The 22400-nt window shown below is 40.7% G+C and overlaps 1 protein-coding gene across 3 annotated transcripts in view; it reads right to left on the bottom strand.

Moving 5' to 3' along the window:
* The window catches only part of mtor (mechanistic target of rapamycin kinase), a 341456-nt gene that overhangs the window by 15508 nt on the left and 303548 nt on the right, over positions 1–22400 (bottom strand). For all 3 annotated transcript variants that reach the window (XM_072245239.1, XM_072245242.1, XM_072245241.1), the window contains 8 exons: positions 22199–22381; positions 20078–20212; positions 15299–15473; positions 14381–14516; positions 9700–9847; positions 7363–7485; positions 4290–4372; positions 3051–3123 (listed from right to left, as the gene is read on the bottom strand). In XM_072245239.1, coding sequence (XP_072101340.1) covers positions 3051–3123; positions 4290–4372; positions 7363–7485; positions 9700–9847; positions 14381–14516; positions 15299–15473; positions 20078–20212; positions 22199–22381 — 1056 coding nt within the window. The remainder of the gene's footprint in view (positions 1–3050; positions 3124–4289; positions 4373–7362; positions 7486–9699; positions 9848–14380; positions 14517–15298; positions 15474–20077; positions 20213–22198; positions 22382–22400) is intronic.

Here is a 22400-nt window from a genome sequence, read left to right as displayed (position 1 = left end):
CCACTGCTGGTTTTACTTTACATTAATAATCTGGATGAGCACATAACAAATAAACTAGTAAAATTTGCTGATGCCACAAAATTAGGAAAGCTGGCTGATAACATTTAGACAGCAAAATCAATACAGTTAGATCTAATCAAAATGCAGATGTGGGCAGATAAATGGCAGGTGAAATTTAATTTAAGTAAATGTAAAGTATTACATTTAGGAAGTAGGAATATAGATATAAATATACAATGGGGGGTCTTGAGTTAGAAAGTGCACTCTATGAAAAGAATTGGGGTGTCATGGTAGACTCCTTACTGTCAACATCTAGACCAGCCTTTATCAACCGTTTTGCCCTGGAGGAACCCTTGAAATAATTTTCAGGTTTCAGGAAACTCCTGCATAAAAAATATTACATCTACAGCTCACGATACATTAGCGTGATCAGTAAATTGTAGATATAATAATGTGAAAATAATCGTCAGTGCTCTTTTGAGTAGAGAATGAACTTTTAGCCAAACTTCCTTAAAAAAAAACAGGCGGTTAAGCTTAGCTTACCTTTCTTGAAATTAATCTTTCTTTCCTGTTCATAAATTTTAAGAACTCTTGAGGAGAACATCATAAATTTCTGTTAAGTAAATAGCTGAAGCTAAAATGGGATTTAATTTTTCTAAAGGTAGGCTCAGTAGATTTAATTTAAATAAAGGTTGTAAATTGATTTTGGAAGCTGGGAAAAGTAATTCGGAAGGGAGTGGACTGAATCAAGTAAACTTGGTTTTACTGTGGACTGCCATACTGGGATGAGATCTCTGACAGATTGCTAACAGGACTGCTCCAGCACTGCATTGTGCATCGCGCAAAGTTTAAAAAATGATGTCTATTTATTTTAATCACAATCTCTCACGGAACCCTGGTTGAGAAACCTTTATCTGCACAATGCACAGATGCGAACAGGAAGGCTAACAGAATTTTTTTTAAAATGTATTTATTTCCAGGATGTGGGCGTCACCAGCAATTATTATCCATCCCTATTTGCCCTTGAGAAGCTAGTGATGAGCTGCCTTCTTGAACCACTGCAGTCCCTGAGGTGTAGGTACACCCAGTGTTGTTAGGGAAGGAGTTCCATGATTTTGACCCAGCGACAATGAAGGGATGGTGATATGTTTCCAAGTCAGGATGGTGAGTGACTTGGAGGGGGATTTCCAAGTGGTGGTGTTCCCAGGTATCTGCCGTTCTCGTCCTTCTAGATGGTAGTAGTCATGGGTCTGGAAGGTGCTGCTTTAGGAACTTTAGTATGTTGTTGCAGTGCACCTTGTAGATAGTACACACTGCTGAAACTGTCCATCGAAGGTGGAGGGATTGGATGCTTCTGGGAGGGGTACCAATCAAGTGGACTGCCTTGTACTGAATGTTGATGGAGCTGCAATTATCTAGACAAGTGGAAAATATTCCTTTATATTCCTGACCTGAGCCTTGTAGATGGTGGACAGGCTTTGGGGAGTCAGGAGGTGAGTTACATGCTGCAGGATTCCTAGCCTTTGACCTGTCCTGGGAGTCACAGTGTTTATATGGCTAGACAAGTTCAGTTTCCCGTCAATGGTAACCCCAAGGATGTTGCTAGTAGGGGATTCAGTGATGATGATGCCACTGAATATCTCTTGTTGGAGATGGTCATTGCCTGGCACTTGTGTGACTTGGATGTTACTTGCCACTTGCCAGCCCAAGCCTGGATATTGTCCAGGTTCTGATGTATTTGGGTATGAACTGCTTCACTGTCTGAGGAGTCACGAATGGTGCAGAACATTGTGCAGTCATCTGTGAACATCCCCACTTCTGACCTTATGATGGAAGGAAGGTCATTAATGAAGTAGCTGAAGATGGTTGGTCCTAGGACACTGCCCTGAGGAATTCCTGCAGTGATGTCCTGAGGATGAGATGGTTGACCACCAACCACCACAACCATCTTCCTTTGTGTCAGGTATGATTCCCCCTAATTCCCGTTGATTCCAGGGGCACCTTGATGCCATACTTAGTCAAATACTGCCTTGATGTCAAGGGCTATTAGTCACACCTCACCTCTGGTATTTAACGCTTTGGTCCATGTTTGGACCAAGGAGGTGATGAGGTCAGGAGCTGAGTGGCCTTGATGGAACCCAAACTGGGCATCCATAAGCAGGTTATTGATGAGTAGGTGCTGCATGTTAGCACTGTTGATGACCCCTTCCATTGCTTTGCTGATGATAAAGAATAGGCTGAAAGGGTGGTAATTGGCTGGGTTGGACATCCTGTTTCTTGCATACAGGACATACCATACTGTGGCAATTTTCTACATTGCCGGGTAGATGCCGGTGCTGTAGTTGTACTGGACCAGCTTGGTTAGTAGCGCAGCCAAGAATGTTGGGCTGGATAATGTGCTCAGTGGAGTTCAAGTCAAGAGATGTTCTCCTTAAGCTGTATAACACGCTTGTAAGGCCACATCTTGAATACTGTGTACAATTTTGGCCACCATATTGTATGAGGGACGTGAAGGCACTTGAAAGAGTCCAAGGAAGGGCGACCAGACTCATTCCAGATCTGCAGGGTATGAGCTATGAAGAAAGATTGAAAGAATTAAACCTTTTTAGCCTAAGTAGACGTAGAATGAGAAGAGACGTGATAGAAGTGTTCAAGATCATTAAGGGCATATGTAACGTGGATGCCAGCTGCTGCTTCAATATGAATCCATCATCAAGGACACAGGGCCACAGATGGATACCGGTTAAGTGGAGATTTCAGACAAACATCAGGAAGTATTTCTTTACACAGCGAGTTGTGGACTCATGGAATAAACTACCTAGCTGTGTAGTTGAGAATAGCACCTCAGAGAATTTCAAATCTAAACTTAATAGTTATTTCAAGATACTATGTGAATAGGAATTTGGCAAGCCTTGCTTGGTCGAATGGCCTGTTCTTGTCAAAAACTTTCTAAGGTTCTAAAGTGATGTTTTTCTGAAGATACAAAACTGGAATTTGAAGCTCCTTCATCATGAGAGTATTGCAAATGATTCTTAGTTCAACTATCTTACCTCAAAACAATCTCCAAAGTCAATGTGTAAGATTTTTCCACTAAGCCTATCCAGCATCAGGTTTGATGGATGCCTGTTTAAGAAAGTAGAAAGTAAAGATGTTATTAGATCTCCTGGGAAATAAAGATGGTTTCATATAGGTGGCAGGAGATTTCATCAGAAGATTTTGCATTGAATAAGGATTTAAAAAGAGGATTGGTATACAAGATCCATCAATGAATATTCAACTGACTTACAATTGAAGTTTAAAAGTCAATCAACCATATATGAATATCCATGAATGCAGCCAAATGAAAAGGTATTACTCTGGGGGCCAAGGTACAAAACACAGTACCAGCAATCATGCACAGTACAAGGCACACATAGCACATTTAAGCTGGCAGAAAAGTACAGTCTCAAAATACTCCAAGTCCCTGAGCCCATGAATGTTGCAGCAGTCTGCAGTCAAACACAAAATGCTTGTCTTTTGCTGAGCGAACACTGGTAGCAACACTAACTCCAGCTTGGACGCGGCACCACACCACCTCCGGTGGTTGGAGCACCTGACTCCGATGCCTCTCTCCTGGGTGGCTGTAAACAAGTGACACAGCAGTTTGAGGCCTATTCTTTGCTACAATCAATGCTACAGAGCTCTCTTGCTGTTTGCCAATAAATCAGAAAATCTGACTTGCAGCATTCCATGTTAACAATGTCCAACAGCATCTTACAATCACAAATAAAGTGACTAAGATGATGACTCACTGCTAGGCTACACACCAAGTCTTCTGATGCCTCTTTGATGCACGCAGCAGACAACGTGCACCAAGTCCAGCTCCTTCAGTTTTTCTGCCAATGATTGGGCAGATCTGCAGTACTTTAAGTTCTTAATGTCCAGCAGGGTCTTGCAATCGTAAAAGATACGTTTAAAGAAAGACAATCACACCTTCGGTTAGCCCCTTAGAAGCTGCTGCATCCATTTACTATACTATTTATTAGTCATATACCCATTTCACCAAAATTTGTCAATTCTGTTGGGATGCCAACCATGAAATCAGCAGTTCTTTATTAACTCTCTAACAAACATTTGCACTAGCTGCGTGATCAGGCAAGCTTAACCAGAAGGTGGTGTAATCAGAAGAACATGGAAAATGTTTCACGTTTGATAAAAATAATCTTCCGCTTTATACTCTGAGGGCACCTGCAAAGACTATTGGACTATATAGCAGACATGAAGACACTAGGATTATGTGAATCTCTTACCGGTCTCCAAGCCCTAGGATGTAGCCCACCATTGACATCACAGCTAATGAGCGTGTGTAGTTGGTTCTTCGGTCAAACCACACCTACAGAACCCCAGAACATAAAACAATGGAGTGAAACTCCTCAAAAGCAACAGAATGCATTTTACCACAAAGATTTTGGAGCAGCAAAGCATATCTGAAGAGCAATAAATATTAAATAACCTTGTACTTGGCTTTTAAACCATGAGCTGATTCTCCATAAAGGATTATAAACAGCAAGTTGAAACCAAAGTCCACTTTATCTTTACCATGCTTAATTAATAATCTGCCGCAAGGTTGCAACCCATCTCCAATATCTGCCTCAAATTATCTGCACGTTTGACAAATAAATTTGCAATCAAGAAAATTCTGAAGACATGTAAGAGACCAGACAGCAACTAAAACAGATGAAGCAGCATTCTGTGCACTATGAATATCATTGGATTTTATCAGAGCTAAGTGAAGAACAAATGGACTGTTTCATTTAGGCAGATTATTTGTTATGTTTCATTAATACTTGAGAGTTTGTTTTAAGGTACAATTGTGTCCTATGTGGCAATATCCCATAAAATTATAAAACAAACCACAGGTGAAGTTATAAGCATGTTAAGCTTTGCCTAACAAAAATGGATATGGAAAATCAGCACCTTGATTTCTAGCATTCATGCATTTCTATCGTTGAAATTATTGTGAAACTATGTAAAAGTTTATGTATTATTTCAATAATGTTGAACCTGTCCATCTTCTGTGATATTGCCAATTCTAAAATCATGCTACAGGTCGACCTTCGCTAATCCGACTACCTGTAAACTGGTTCCTTCGATAACCTGCACTGATTTCAAATTTTTGGCGCAACTGTAATTTCAAATTTTCCAGGCCACCGTACCAATATGCTGCGTACTGTTTTGGTTATGCTAGATCTGTTCATGTGTTGGCGCGCTCTTGTAAGCACAGACAGGCGATTCCTGCTTGTTTTCCTGTATTTACTAATATCATTTGCGTGAGGCGTGACCGCCCAGCACCCGCCAGCAGCGGGGGAGCTGGCGCATGCTGGGTCGGTCCGCCTTCTAGCCCGCCTGCTGCCAGGGGCACTGCCCTCCGGCGCCTCCGTTCTCTTCTGCCTACGACCTCAGATCAGACGTGGTGACCCGCTGACTTTAAGCATATTACTAAGCGGATGAAGAGAAACTAACGAGGATTCCCTCAATAATTGCGAGTGCGGTGTAGTCTTTGGGGTAACTGCAAGTCTGTGTCTTTGGTATCGCTTAGCTCACGTTTGAGTGCTGGTAGTGGGTGCACTTTTTTTTGCCAGTGGGGAGGGGGATTGTTGCTCGCTGCCGCTTACGTGCAGGAGGGAGGGGAGTGGGGGGGGACTTAGGGGTTCTAACTTTTAACTGTCATTCATTCTTTGGGGCACTCCTCTGTTTTTGTAGATGTTTGCGAAGAAAAAGCATTTCAGGATGTATATTGTATACATTTCTCTGACATTAAATGATTTTTTGAATCCTTTGATATTTTAAAGGTACGTTGAGGCAGTTAGCTATTGCTTGATGTGATCTTTCTGTAGTTCGGCATTTTCACTAATCCGGCACTCCTCAGGTCCCAATGGTGCCAGATTATAGAAGGTCGACCTGTACTAAATTTCATTGAGAAAGAGTTACTTACAAATCAAGATGATGCCCAGAAAATTTCTAAAGGGGTGAATTGCATTATTTAAGCAAGATTATTTATATTTAGAAATGAGAGTCATATTCAGTTAATAGCACAAGGTTTTATGGAATCCAACACCAAAATTGAAATAATGAAGCTTACTTTTCACCTCCTGAGAAATATATATTGCATTAAAAGGAGACAGCGGGCTACAAGTCAAGCACCTGCCATTTTGAAGTGGCCCAACATCATCTCACCTTAAATTCCTAATTGAAAAGTCCTGTGCATTTCATGTGCTGCAGCTATTACTTTAGGTTTTAAATGTTAATTTTAATTTCACCGTGAATAACCTTACAGGACTATTCTTTGTTGAAAACAGAGATGATGCTGCATTTATTGTCTCTTGAATTTTGCATGTATTAGGCTTTACTGAAGATACTGAGTAAAAGAAGTTTATGAATTACCTTAAATGCTACTATGAGGAGGCAGTTCTCTGGTAGAGCAGACTTTGACTTTTAAAGTTCAAAGTATATTTGTATACTTTATACAACCTTAAGATTTGTCTCCTTATAGACAGCCACAAAACAAAGAAAACTCAATAGAACCCATCAAAACAAAAGACTGTCGAACACCCAATGCGCAGAGGACAAAAAAAAAATTGCTGAATAATAAAAGTAAGCAAATAGCATTCAGAACTGAAGTTCACAGAAGTGAGTTCACAGCTAAGCAGATTTCAGCTGTAGGCCACAGCCTCAGTTCAGTACAGGGACGAGTAAACCACAAAGATTGGGTAGTTTGATGAGGGTAAATAAGAATTAATAAATTTGAAAGAGTACAGAAATTTACACGGATGTTGTCAGGATTTGAGGACCTGAGTTAAAGGGAAAGGTTGAATAGGTCAAGACTTTATTCCTTGGAACTCCTATTGGAATGTAGGAGAAAGAGGGGAGATTTGGTAATGATATACAAAATTGTGAGGGTTATAGATAGGGTTAATGCAAGCAGATTTTTTTCCACTGAGGTTGAGTGAAAATGGAATTAGAGGTCATAGGATAAGGGTGAAAGATGAAGTATTTTTGTGGAACTTAAGGGGGGTACCTCTTCACTCAGAGGGTGGTACAAGCTGCCTCTGGAAGTGGTGAACGCAGGCTTGAATGTAACGTTTAAGAGAAGCTTGGATAAGTACGTGGATAGGAAAAGAATGGAAGACTCAGGTGTGGGTCGATGAAACTAGGCAGAACAACAGGTCAGCATGGACTCGATGAGCCGAAAGGACTGTTTCTGTGCATCTGTGCCCTATGATTCCACCTGTGAATTTTTATATTTTTGCTTTTTATTAACTGTGCTTATAGGCACTCAATACTGAATCAATTTATTAAGCTACAAATTGAACAAAGCATCACCTCAGAACTAGGACTCTTTAGCCATAGTAACTTGGCCAGGTCATCTCCAGCTGTATTGTTCACTGCGTGTTCAAACACTTCAACTTTCTGCATCAGCGTGAGGTGATCGTAGTCTGGAGCCATCTGTTAAAAAGAAACAAAATATTCAATAATGTCAGTGAGGACTGATTTTTCCTGCTTAAAGATGGGTGGAAAGGAAGGGGGAACTGGAGATCTGGCAAAAGAAAAAAATAACAGCTACAGCATATTTACAAAAGGCAATTTCTCTCCACTACAAACTTATGAATTAGATTCATTTAATGCACTTTGAAATAGACTAATCTCTCACCTGGTGGTGTAGGACCAGCTGCTATGATTGATACTGACAAAAATATCATTGGAACAGATAAAAACAGATGCCAATATTCTCAAATTCATGGAAAATCACTAGCTCCTTCCTTTACACTTCCTACAAACCTAGATTTTGTTTACTAACCCACCAATTTTGCTTCACACTACCTCTCCTTGTCATTTAGTATCACCAATCCTATCAGAAATGTTCACTTTTGTCCTTTCCTCGTCTCCTCGACCTTCTCTGCATCTCAAAAGTGAACCTCCCACCTCCAACTTTTTACAGTGTTGATTAAAAGTTATCATCCTGAATTGACAACTCTGTTTCTCTCTGTAATTCCTGAATCACCGGCTACTTCTAATTTTTGTCCTGATTTCAGATTTCTGGCAGCTACTGCATTTGACTGTTGAGACTTACACGGCAAAAGAATTTTGTGGATACTGAACAGAACACAGGATTTGGACATCTATTATCTTTTAAATACAGCAAAACACAGCTTTCAAAATTCTGTAGTATGTAAATAAATAGTTAAATGTACCTGGTTCCTACATTCACAACATAATGAGTTGAAGAACCAGAATGCATATCCTGATTTCCAATCATCTCTTAAGCTTTAGCTACTGACTGATATATTCATTTGCTGCTGTTAGGCGTATATTTCATCAGACAATTTATCATATGCAAAGGCTGTCATGTTAAGTGTATTTCAATGTTTGATGTGTTTGTTAGCTTTATTGCTAATCACAAGTGGGCACTGTACTCCAAATCCTCATGGGCTGATGTCCTTTAACTAGAACTGTAAAAAGTTCAGGTTTTTAGTTCTGAAATGGAAAAAATGCTCAGAGAAGAGAAATTACGTGACAAAAGTGAGATGGCTTGAAGCAAAAGATGGATTTACTTAAGTTATAGGGAAAGGCTGAATAGATTAGGACTTTATTAGGCACATGTATATAACTACGGAGCCTAAGACATTTGCACAGAACTGTCGTAATTTTATGGAACGCAATATACTGTTGCCACAAAAAAAAAATCATGACATGTGAGCGATGATAAACCGGATACTGATTTGGGTCTCTATATTGTGGACTGAGAGTGGGAAGGAGGCACGGAGAGAAGAATCACACTTGGGAAAAGGGGAAGGGGGAAAGGCGGGAGTGGGAAGCAACAGAGACACATTCTATAATGATCAATAAACCATACGTTTGGAATCAAATGACCTTGCCTGGTGTCTTAGGGCTGGGCGTGGTTGCATCCACGCCAATCCCTGGCACTCCTTCTCTGCCACCTGAACCACATCCCTTCCATGGTGCTCCAATCTTGCCTTTGCTCTCACCAAACCTACGTACTCGTTCTCTGCTCCATGTTGACAATAAATATATAGTATATGTGTGTGTGCCTAGGACTTCTGCACAGCACTGTATACAAAATTATGAGGAGTATAGGTAGGGTGAATGCATGCAAGCATTTTCCCCTCAGGTTGACAGAGTTTCTTGACTCAGAGGGTGATGTGAGTGTGGAACGAGCTGCCAGTAGAAGTGGAGGAGACGAGTTCAATTTAAGAGGAGTTTGGATAGCTGCTTAATTGAGAGGGTTATGGAGGGCTATGATCTGGGCACAGGTAGATGGGACGATATAGTAGATCAGGTCCACATGGACTAGATGGGCTGAAGGGACTTTTCCTGTGCAGTAGTACTCAATGACTCCATAACCACTGGAAGTGTAAATGGGAATGAGTGAGTTTATCATGGATATGGAAGCACTGATTTACTGATTGAGTGCATTTTGTCAATGCCAATCACAGCAGCATACCCTGTGACTGTCACTTGAAACAAATCAAAAATTCATAACATCATATCTATCTGTGTTTGGTAGTATTACTTTAACTCATGGCCCACTATTGGTCCAGGGAGAAATTTAAGTTTTTTTTTGGAAGGAGCAAATAAAATTATTATGTATCTGATAAGAAAGAAAGTATGCATATTAAATAGACTGTCAGAATCACCTACCCTCAGCATGATGCGGTGCTCAATGTTTAGCAGAATCTTTTTCTTCTCACGGTAGTCTCGAATGAGCGCGTGTAGGGTATCACAATGAGGGACCCAGCCAATTAGACCAGAGTTTGTGGACAGAGGGATGACAGCATACCTTTGAATACTTAAGAAAGAAATCAAGAATATTTCAATGAAACATCTAAACCCACTCTTTTTTCCAAAAAGAGCATTTATTTAAAAAAGAACTATACGGTATTAATCAGAATAAGGTTTAATATCACCAGCATATGTTGTGCAATTTGTTAACTTAGCAGCAGCAGTACAATGCAATGCATGATAATACAGAAAAAGGTAAATAAGTATGTATATGTATATTAAATAGTTAAACTAAAAATAGTGCAAAGAAGTGAGATGGTGCAGATGGGTTCAATGCCCATTGATACTCCCAGCTCCAAATGTAAGGCTGGTGCAGCGTTTGCAATTGGTATTCTGTTTAAAATACATTGATTTTCTGTTATAAATAGCAATATTCAACCTTTTACTTCCAATTTTGTTGCATCTTTGAACATTTTTAACACAGTAAAGCATCAATGTGAAATATTCAATTTTATTAAAAATATTTAACACCACCTCAGACAGTATTTCTTTCTGTCTCTCTTGCTTGGTTTGTAGTAATTTTAGTATGCTTATTTAGTCACACAAGTTATACACAACTTCTGTTAATTAAATTTTTGTTAATATTTGTTATGTTTGCAATTTACTGTGCTGCTGTTGCAAAAAGCTAACTTCCATGGCATTTATGCAGTGTACTAATGCCTATGGCAATAAAGTTGAAATGGAGACATAAGAGACTGCCGATGCTATAATCTGGACCAACAAATTATCTGTTCCAAAAACTCAGCAGGACAAGCAGTCCCTGTGGGAAGAAAAGAATTAGCTACATTTTGGGTTGAAACTCTGCATCAAGATTGAACTCGAATAAATATCTTTCTATTTCCATTTGTGTCTTCTATAATGTTAATTAGATTCCAATGTCATAATTACAGTGTAATACAGAGGAGACAGCCAGCTCAAGCACATAGCTTTACCACTGCAGTAGAGACCCTGTCATTGGTCAAGCACAATCAACTATTAGCCCTGTTATGCAGTGAATGAAATTGACCTGAAATTAGCATCTCAAGAAGAGTTCCTTAAGGCAGAACAGAATCACAGAATTTCTGACAATTGGCAAACACCTCAGTCAAATCCCTCATTAATCTGAGTGACAGTGTCACAAGAGGAAGGGCTAAATTCCTGCAACCCAACCTGCTCTGAAGTTACAATTCAAAATAATCTACTTTATGACACAGTAGAAATTCTGAGCACTCCTGAATCTCATAATTTGCATATTTGAGTACTATTCATCATACATATTTCAGCTGTTAATATCCTATAGATTCCGCAAGTTACAAGCCAATAAATTTCTCAAATTGGTAAAATAACTAACTGATAGATAGTACTGTACCAACAAGCTCTTGTTAGCATCCTTCTCTTGTTTTGGTCTGTCTGGTGACCTTGGATCTCAGGTTTGCACTGAAACACTGTATAAGGGGAGTTAGGCTTTCAAGGTCTGTGTTCAGCTTGGGTGGCAGCACTACATCTGCACACTATCTCTGACAGCTTATCTTCTTCACTCTTGCTCACTGCACTTCCACAGCACCACAAAAAAATAGGAGGAAACCTTGCAATGATCACTTCCACTAAGGTGTTATCGGCAAACAACAGATTGGGTACAGCCAGAGAGTAAGGCAGCCTCTGTATTAGTTTCCATTCCACCCTGACACAAGTCCTAAAAAATAATTTGCTTCATGATTCAGCCAGCTCCTCACTTCCTTGACAGTTTCATTAAACAGTAGTATTGTAATTCAAAAGCATGAAAGACTGGCAGTAAGAGGGTACTTACTAATGAGTAATCCTTTGGGTGAGCTTGATCTAACCTAAAGGATTTACACTTCATGGGTTTCACAGGGCTGCATGTAGCCTACAAATGTTAGTGTTACCTCTCTCCACCTTGGCTCCATCAGCCTTCATTTATTACCCATTTGTGCCTGTCTCTCAACTTCAATCTCCCAAACTGCCTTGATCTGCCAATTGTCCTTCCCTCTGTATCACCACTCTTTATACCAGCTATCCCTTCTCTCCACTCTCAGCCCTGAGGCAGGGTTTTGACTGAAACTTCACCAGTCCCTTTCCTTTCACAGATGCTGCTCAGTCTACTGAGTTCCTCCAGCAGATTGGTTGTCGCTCCAGAGCCCAGCATCTGCTGTCTCTTACTCTTGATTCTCCTCTGAAAGGAGGCCCCTGATGCTGATGGACAACACTGGACAGCTGCTGTTTATGACTCTGAAGCTACGTCCACACTACGCCGGATAATTTTGAAAACAAAGCTTTTTCTCTTCGTTTTGACCCTCTGTCCACACTGAAACGGTTTTTTCAGCCCCCGAAAACGGAGATTTTCAGAAACGGTCTCCAGAGTGAATAAATCTGAAAACACCTAATATCCGTTGCAGTGTGTACGGGGTAACTGGAGCTTTTTAAAACCGCTGTCATGACGTGCCGGAACAGATGGCGGTAGCATGGCATTTCATTGTTTTATTTTTATTACTTTATTGTCGCCAAACAATTGATACTAGAGCGTACAAACATCACAGCGATATTTGATTCTGCGCTTCGCAGAACCTAACAATTTCAGAACAGACGGCAAAAAGACTGAAGCCAGAAGAGTTAGAAATGTACTCACCAAATACTTTGACCCATAGCTTATTGAATAAATAAGTATACTCACTTTGCCCTGTTTTCTGTCCTTGCTTATATGAAGGTAAGGACAGAAAACACCCTCCGCCACCTCCAGTTTAAATTCCATGCGGAATATTTTGGAGGATCAAGAACCAAGAGCAAAGGTGGTTTACCTATTTATGCAAGCAATTCTCTGACAATAGATGTGTAACAGCCTGATGTAACATTGTATGGAAATACAAGATAACACTGATGCAGACATGTTTTTATACATTTAACAAGGTACTTAATATTAATGCAACAGAGTTAGTCAGTTTTTCAATGTTCATCGTCAGCCGGGTGATACTGTCCATGAACTCCCTGTCCCTTGCCTCCATACGCTACAGTATTTGTTTTTTTTTAGTTTTAAGTCCTCCTGCGCAACAGCCAACAGCAATTGCTTTTAACTTTTTCTATTCTGTAACTGGACAAACGTGCACCAGTATACTGTTTCCTCTTCGCTTGTTTTCTGTGTGTCCTGCGCATGCCCAGTAGGAGGAGATTCGCCCAAATATCCGTCTAATGTGGACAGAGATATTTTGAAAAACGCTTAATGTTGACGCCTGTCATTCTTACTTGAAACCGGCATTTTCAAAATTATCCGGTGTAGTGTGGACGTAGCCTGAGAGGTTGGATCCATCTTGCTACCACTTCATTAATTCTGTAATGCGGTAGAGGTGTTATCTCACAGACCATCCCCTGGTGCTGTCTGTGTGGGGTTAAGCATATGCTCCCTCTGACTGCTTGAATATCTTCTGTTTGTTCTGGTAGATTTCCTCCCACATTCCAAAGATATATGGGTAGATAGTTTAACCAGTCAATGTAAATTATCCTGGTGTGCAGGAGAGTTGTAGAATAAGAATGTGTGGACAATAAAAACAATGGGAGTGATGAAGGATGTGTAAATGACTGGTTGATGACTTTGTAGAGTGAAGGGGCTGTTTCTGTACCGTATGACTGAAAAACAACTGTTCTGATGTTGATTAATTTACATACAAAATAATCAGAATGGCTGAAATGAAAGGAAAACCATAAACTACGGGTACGCCCACACTACGCCGGATAATTTTGAAAACACTGGTTTCGAGTAAAAACGACAGGCGTCCACACTAAGCGTTTTTCAAAATATCTCTGTCCACATTAGACGGATATTTGGGCAAATCTCCTCCTACTGGGCATGCGCAGGACACACAGAAAATAAGCGAAGAGAAAGCGATATACTTAGTGCGCGTTTGTCCAGTTACAGAGTAGAAAAACTTAAAAGGAATTGCTGTTGGCTCTCATGCAGGAGGACTTAAAACTAAAAAAAACAAATACTGGAGCGTATGGAGGCAACCGACAGGGAGTTCATGGACAGTATGACCCAGCTGACGACGAACATTGAAAAACTGACTAACTCTGTTGCATTAATAAAGCATCTTGTTAAATGTATCAAACATTTAAAAAAGTCAAAAAAGCTCACTTTACAATTTAAGTCTCACGCCGTTCACACCGACTGTGTGTTATAACAGCCGTCCGGCAGTGCTTGCGCAGTACCAAGCAGAAGCAGAAAAAGCGTTGTTGTTGAGGTGTTGTCATGACAGCATTTTCAAATCTCTTCGGTTACCCCGTACACACTACAACAGATATTTGGCGTTTTCAGATTTATTCACTCTGGAGAACGTTTCGGGGGCTGAAAACGCCGTCTCAGTGTGGACAGGAGGTCAAAATGAAGAGAAAAGGCTTCATTTTCAAAATTATCCGGCGTAGTGGGACGTAGCCTAAATGAGTTTAGCCTGATGGCCTCCATGATGAATTTGGCCAAAGGGCCTGTTCCCATGCTGAATGAATCTATCAGTTTTACTATGAATACTTATTTTTGATAAATCAAACACTATAATACCTTAGGTTCTTCCGCAGAGAGGCAGGATCATTAGCGAGCAAGGTATTCACCAATCCAAAAAGTTGCATCACCCTCTCGTCCTGACGCAGGTCTTCGTGGCCCTTTAGTAAGAACATGAATTCGTGGCCGTTACTTCCTAAAGAGAAACAGATAAAATTTCATTAACTTCGATATAGGAATGAAAGAAAACAGCCACAAAGATTCATCACGTTCCAAGAGCATGAGGAACTCAACCTGCTGAGAAAAGGCAAAATGTTCATTCTGCTGAGTTTTGCAATCTGGTAATAAAGCAGCATTTCCGGCTGGCTGCTTGTTAATTTAGATGGTATAATATTGTTCATGTTTAATTACCAGAAAAATTCATTAGCAGCTACAATACTTATGTTATTCCCCTTCCTTTTAATCTCAAGATTCCAAAGCTTGGCAATTGGGCCAAACTGGTAGCCCAGGTGAGGCAACATGAAGCAGTGAAGAGATCAATGATTAATATATTAGTAGGATCGGCCATGACTGCCTGAAAGGGGCAAAGTCAGAGATCATGGTGGAAGAGAAAGTTGCAATAGGATTGAGGGGAGTCATGCATTTCAGCACACACAGACTAGGAAATCTCATTCCCCAGTTCGGGGGGGGGGGGTGGGGGGTGGATTTCCCAAGCACAGGCACATCGGCAATCAAAATCCCAAATTCTTCACGCTTGATTGTTTGAAATCTAATGCTGCTTTATGTGTAGTGTTCTGGGGTTGCGCACACCTTTTCTTATTTCCTATCCCGCTTAAGTCATAATCAGTTCTCATCGTCCTTTTGCATACTCAAAAAGGTACGTACCACCTAATTTGCTTTATAAATATCCTAACCGATAAAGAAATAGAGGAGGCAATTAAAAAATAAATGGCAGCTTGGAAAGCATTTTGGTCTTACCCATGATGGTTAACTTCCTTGGTCGCTGCTTAGAGGTTATAACCTGAAGGGAAGGAGCTATTGATTGAATCCGGATGATTGGCTGGTTTGGATCATAGGTGCCTGGTACAGCCAATTCTAAATCACGGCACATTAGCAGTTTAGGTGATACATACTGGAGTTCAAGTGAGGTGAGCTGGAAAGAAATACCAAATGCAGATTATTTCAATAATTAATAATATAATTAACCATGAGCAATGAATCATTTTACCATAATGACCTATTGTGCAAGCATTCTCCAGTTTAAGACTAGTGAATATCAGCAACTTCTAGCTGGAGGCCAATTAAACAAGATAAACAACTAAATACTTTGCTAATTACTTTTTTTCTGACAAATAATAATCACAAGCAATAGTCAGTAACATGGAGGCAATTCAATGAGGTAGAACCAAGATGAGGCAAGATAGTAGGCTGTCGCCGAGAGTGATGCAGACCCGAGTTTCAATTGATTTAGCACCGGGGCAAATCGGTAGGGTCAGGTACAGGTCAAATCAAGGTGGTGGGGACCAGGCCCCAGAGCATATCGAGGTAACTGAACCCAATGTTTAGGTGGCAGTTAGGTGCCGCACCAGAACGAAGAGCTCAGGGTGTTGGGGCCCAAGGTGAGGGTCAGGCCAGTTCAGCTTGCTGACCCGCTCTGCGCTTAACTATGGGTCCATGGATAAACTCTCTTTGTGGACTTCAGTTCAGAACATTATTTGCATGCATGATTTGTTTTTTGTTCTCTGCACATTGGGTGTTTGATGGTCTTCCCCTTTTAATGGGCTCTTTTGGGTTTCTTTGTCTTGTGGCTGCCTGTTAGGAGATGAATCTCAAGGTTGTATAAAGTATACATACTTTGATAATAAATGTACTTTGAACTTGAACTTTTAAAGAACCTAAAATAATATTTGATTGTAGCATTTACAGATTCTTCTGAGGTCTGAAATATCTTGCAACAAAATATAAAAAACACTACATTAGAATCTTTGGTTTTAATTGAAGCAAGTGATATCAACAGATAGGATTCATTCACACTTGTTTATTCCCTTGAGTCAAACTTACAATTTCAGGACCAGATGGGCATAGACCAGATAGACAGTGACATCCAATAATGGTCTGCTATAAAATTTCAATACAATATTCCTTCCAACATCACAGTTCAATTTCTGTGATGCTGGGAAAAATAATATTGTGATTATGAAATGCAAATGTGACTTTGCTGGAATCATGGACTGATTTTATTGACAAAGACATTGATGAAAGGTAAATTCTGCACTGAGCAATCACAAAGTTACCACACTTCAGAATTTGGCTTTGAAAATTCAGCCTATGAAACATGCAACAGAAGATTGCGGGGAGAGTGGGAGGGATCCTACTGAATGTTAAAAGGCCTCAATAGAGTGGATGAGTGGATGTAGAGAGAACGCTTCCTGTGGTGGGGGAGTGTAGGACCAGAGGACACAGCCTCAGAATAGAGGGATGTCTATTTAGAACGACGAGGAATTTATTGAGCCAGAGAGTGGTGAATCTGTGGAATTTGTTGCCATAGGCAGCTGTGAAGACCAAGTCATTAGGTATATTTAACAGAGAGGTTGCTTGATTCTTGATTAGCAGTGCACAAAGGGATAACGGGGAGAAGGTAGCTGGAAATTTGGGCTGAGGGGGAAACAGATCAGCTTTGATGAAATGGTACAGCAGACTTGATGGGCCATATGGCCTAATTCTGCTCCTATACAGTACTGAATGGTCTTATGCAGTTACATTTAAAAAGTGCTTAGACCAGTGACCGACCTGGACATCGGAAGTTTGGGGAGGAGGGTCTTCAATCAGGCCCAGTGCCTGAGGATGAAGGCAGCAGCAGGTTGTAACAGCAAAAGAGCTTTCACCAGCGGCCAATCCAGATATCAGAAGTTTTAGAGGATTTCAATCAGGTCCACGTCCAAGAGAGGATTTCAATCAGGTCCACGGCCCAAGCTTCAAAGCAGATTGTGGCAGCAAAAAAAAGCTTTGACCAGCGAGTAATCAGCGTTTGGAATTGAATAGTAAGAGCAAGTTAAAGGAAGGTGGGAGTAAGTGCAGTGGCCATCGTCAGAGTGGTGATCTTGAGCCTTTAGCACTTCGAGGCTTCAGTCAGAGAAAGCAAAGGAAAGAAAAGCTCACCGTTATTTTTTCCCTTCTCTTCTTTATATCTGCTCAGCTAAGGCAATAGAGGTGTTAGGCAGGATAGTGAAATGCTCCTCTTGCGGGATGTGGGAAGGCAGGGAGATCTCCAGGGAGACTACAACTGCGAGAAGTGCATCCAGCAGCAGCTTCTAACAAACCAAGTTAAAGAGTTGGAGCTGGAACTGGATGAACTCCAGGCAGATGGAAACCAGAGTGCCAGAAGAGTTAGTGGAGAGGCTGTGGAAGCAGATGTTGGTAGGACGTCAGACAAAGTTAGGAATCTAAAGGTTGAGCATGGTGCGACTAGTGTCCAGAGCTGCTTATACTTCAATGCAAGAAGTAATGTAGGAAAACGGACAATAGTCCTGAAGATAAGGTTTAGCAAGGAGAGGCTGACGATAGGGCAAAATTGTAGTCAACAGGATGAGTTGCAACATAAAAGGTAGACAAAATCGAAAAGGATGAATACAGCACTGAAGGTGCTGTATTTGAATACATCTAGTGTACGGAATACAATAGATGAACTTGCAGCACAGTTGCGGATTGGCAAGTATGAAGTTGAAGGCATCACTGAATCATGGCTGAAAGATTATAGCTGGGAGCTTAATGTCCAAGGATACACGTTGTATTGAAAAAATAGGCCAGAAGGCAGAGGGAGTGGCGTTGCACTGTTGGCAAAAAATTAAATCAAATCAATAGAAAGAGGTGACAAAGGGTCGAAAAGTTTTGAAGAACTGCAAGGTAAAAAGACCCTGAAGTGAGTTGTAGACAAACCCCCAAATAGTAGTCAGGATGTGCCCTACAAATTACAACAGGAGATAGAAAATGGATGACAAAAGGACAATGTTACAATAGTCATGTGGGACTTCGATATGCAGGTAGATTGGGAAAATCAGGTTGGTACTGGATTACACCCTGGGCATTGTAGTGCGTATGGGGTAACCGGAGGTTTTTAAAAACCTGTTGTCCCTTTCATTGGTGAAGAGACTATGGTTGTAGGAAATGTTTCCAGGGTGACCCCTCTGTGGGAATGGGGAAGATGTTGGTGGGGCCACCCAGGGGTCTGTGTGTCCGTATGTGTAGCTATTGTAGTGGCTGTGAGGCTGGTATTGTGGCGGTGAAAAGTACTGGGGGGAGCCATCATATTCCTCATCATTGCAAATCCCTCTGCAACAGAGTTAGTCAGTTTTTCAATGTTCGTCGTCAGCCGGGTCATACTGTCTGTGAACTCCCTGCCGGTTGCCTCCATACACTCCAGTATTTGTTTTTTTAGTTTTAAGTCCTCCTGCACGAGAGCCAACAGCTATCCATCGTTTGGCAATTTCCTTTTAAGTTTTTCTAGTCTGTAACTGGACAAACGCGCGCTAAGTATACCGTTTCCTCTTCGCTTGTTTTCTGTAGATGTGTCCTGCGCATGCCCGGTAGGAGGAGATTCGCCCAAATACCTGTTTCAATGTGGATGGAGGTATTTTCAAAATTGCCTGGTGTGAATGCCTATCGTTTTTACGTGAAACCGGTGTTTTCAAAATTATCTGGTTTAGTGTGGACGTAGCCTTAAATGTATCAGTGGGGTAAACGGAAGAACACAGACATGAGAGAGGAGCTGGCCAGAACTGATTGGAAAAGAATACTGGCAGGGACGACAGCTGGAATTTCTGGAAGCAATTTGGAAGGCACAGAATGTATATATCCCAAAGAGGAAGAAGTATTCTGAAGGAAAGATGACACAACCCTGACGAATAAAAGGAGTCAAAGCCAACATAAAAGCCAAAGAGAGGGCACATAATAGAGCAAAATTACTGGGAAGTTAGAGAATTGGGAAGTTTTTTAAAACCAAAAGAAGGCAACGAAAAAAGTCAGTAAGAAGGTAAAAATGGAATATGAAAGAAAGCTATTCAATAATATTAAAGAGGATACCAACAGTTTCTTTGGATACATAACGTGTAAGAGAGGCAAGAGTGGATATTGGACTGCTGGAAAACGATGCTCGAGAGGCAGCAATGGAGGACAACGAAATGGCAAATGAACTGAATAAGCATTTTGCATCAGTCTTCACTGTGGAAGACACTAGAGGAATGGTGGAAGTTCCAGGTGTCAGGGGTCATGAAGTGTGTGAAGTTACCATTTCTAGAGAGAAGGTTATTGGGAAACTGAAAGGTCTGAAGGTAGATAAGTCACCTGGACCAGATGGTGCACATCCCAGAGTTCTGAAAGAGGTAGCCGAAGAGATCGTATTCAACTCTTCAAGAAGGAAGAGAGGCAGAAGAAAGGAAACTATAGGCCAGTTAGTTTGACCACAGTGATTGGGAAGATGTTGAAGTCGACGAAAAAGGCACATGATAAAATAGGCCGTACTCGGCATGGTTTCCTCAAGGGAAAATTTAAATACTGCAAAATATTAGTTTGCAATTGCTTGCTATGTATGGTACTTCTTAAGTATACGTTCTTCCTGAATGAGTAATCATTCCGAAGAGTAAATACTGTTTAATGTGCACAGGCGTTCATCAAATATCACTAGTACAACTGTGTTCATGAGCAATGCTTTATACCAAAACACAAAGGTAGTACTGGCAATGTCCAGAAACCAGAACACACCTGGGGCAGCTGCTTTGAAATCCGTCGGAACACGTGATAGTAGAGGTCCCAAGCTTGGGTGAGGTCCTTTACATTTCCCGATCTCATGTACTTTCTACACCATTCCTGAGCCTCCATCAAGTCCCTGCCGTATGCCTGTCAAAAGATAACTTTATCAGTTTGTTAAGCTGCCTCCTCCTCAAACTCTACCAAACATTGATGATTTACCAAAGTGGATGATTTCATTCACAACACCGCCTCAGATCCAAATAGCTGCTTCAGATGTACAAAATTAGAGTTTTATATCAATGTAGATAGTTCAAGATGGGAAAGAATGCCACAGATTTTCCTTGAAAATGTTAAAAAAATTCAATGCTGAAATAATCATCGATTTGCAGTGGATACGGCGATACTATTGCTGACAAGTGAAATGGAAACCTGTACTATTGACAGCCATTGTTCATCATGTTGAAATATATTTAAAGAAGGAGAGAACAGCACATCATTCACTGTTAAGTGAAAAGCAAAACTGAACACAGATGCTTGAAATCTGAGATAAACAGAGAAAAGATTATAAGTACTTTGGATGTCAGTCAGCATCTAAAGCGTAAGAAACAAGAGAGCTAGCGTTTCAGCTTCGTAATTTCATTCACTGAATCAACTCACAACATTCTTGAAAAACAAAGACTAGAGCTGCAGGAGATCTGAAGTAAAGGCAGAAAGTGTTGGAAACATGTAAGGCAGGTCACATCGACCGAAAGAAAAACAGACTTAATGTTTCAGGTTAATATCCTTTCTTCAAACTTTAACACACATGTATCAAACAAATTGTATAATTTAATTTTATTATACAATTCTTCCAAGTCATGCACAGACTGTATCCCAATAATTTAAAGTGAATGAACACAAACTTTTTTAAAAACAAAGTAAATATATAATCCACTAGGTGGCAGGTTACCCTGGCTAAATGTGAAGACGTTGTTCTCTGGCTCGAGTCAGATTCGGATTTCTGCAATGCACATTGTTTGTATTTACAACCAACACTGAAGGACGTAGTGGGGCAGCCTGCAACTGTCACTACACATTCCGATGCCAACATAGAATGCCCACAATGTTCAGCAGAACAACATAAGCAGTAGCCAAACACAAGGCTCACCACAAATCCACCCCCACTCACACACACAGGCATCATGCCTCTGAGCTCCGGAGAAGCCGACACAGAGGATTCAACCTTTGGAACTCATTGTCTAGACTTAATGACTTCTGTCTTTGACCTTCAGGCTTCAATCTCAAGATTCGCTGATCTTTGTATTCACTGACCACCAGATTCAACTTTTAGCTGCACTGACCTCTGGATATCGACTCCAGGACTCAATGATCATGGGATTTTGACCTTTGGACCTTGACCTCTGAATCCACACAGATCTTCGACTTGGGACTTACCAAAGAATGGATCACCAGTCTCCTTCTTCAATGCCTTCCTTCTGAGATTGTTCACCTTTGACAGTAGAGATTTTGACCTGAACTCCAAACACCAGCTCCTGTCCCTGACTCTTTATTTATTGCCCCTGACCTCTAACTCTCTCTTATCCTTGACCCTAAACACTAACCTAACACTTAACTACTTGTTCTGTCCCCAAACCCATCATACAAATCTAAAAAAAACAACTCATTCTGAGCCACAACCTCGATGGACATGCTGACAGGAAGCAAATCTTCCTTGCTTTAGAAACAAACTGTGGTACTTGTACCCCAATTGCACCCAGCCTCCCAACTTGCACGTACTTCCACTATTTTTTTTCAAGATTTAAAAAAAGTCTTATGCGATTTGTTTATAGGAAGTACACTTACTATTTTAAGAGGTTTAAGAGGTTAAAGTATGAAATTATTTAATGGTTTATGAAAAAAACATGTAACTGAATTGGAGGAGCTGTTTGATAAAATACATTACACAAAATGCAGAATGATTTTTTTGAAAAGAATGGAGGAAGTAATGGTCAAGATTTATACTTCACCCTGCAGAACACAACTTCACACAATCCAACACCTATACTGCAATGTTGATGTTCAGAGAATTTTGAGCAGAACAAACTCCAGTGCAGATTACTTCACAAATTAGGCTTGTTACGGTTTGCTCAGTACCTGGTTGAAGGAGGTTTCCTTGAGAGTTTGAGGCCCCCGTTCCATCATGGCATGCAGAGGCTCCAGAACTGCAAACATTCCTTTAACATTTCTCTCTCCAAAGTAAAGTCTTGATGCTTCCTCCAAGCCCTCATGCCACATTTCATGCCACAAGATGGCAACTCGAATCAGTTCCTCACTCACCTGAAATATAGCAAAGTAT

Source organism: Mobula birostris, chromosome 27, assembly GCF_030028105.1.
Source record: "Mobula birostris isolate sMobBir1 chromosome 27, sMobBir1.hap1, whole genome shotgun sequence".
NCBI classification, from domain to species: domain Eukaryota; kingdom Metazoa; phylum Chordata; class Chondrichthyes; order Myliobatiformes; family Myliobatidae; genus Mobula; species Mobula birostris.
Note: the sequence above shows the minus strand (reverse complement) of the source record. Positions and strands in the feature narration are given on the sequence as shown.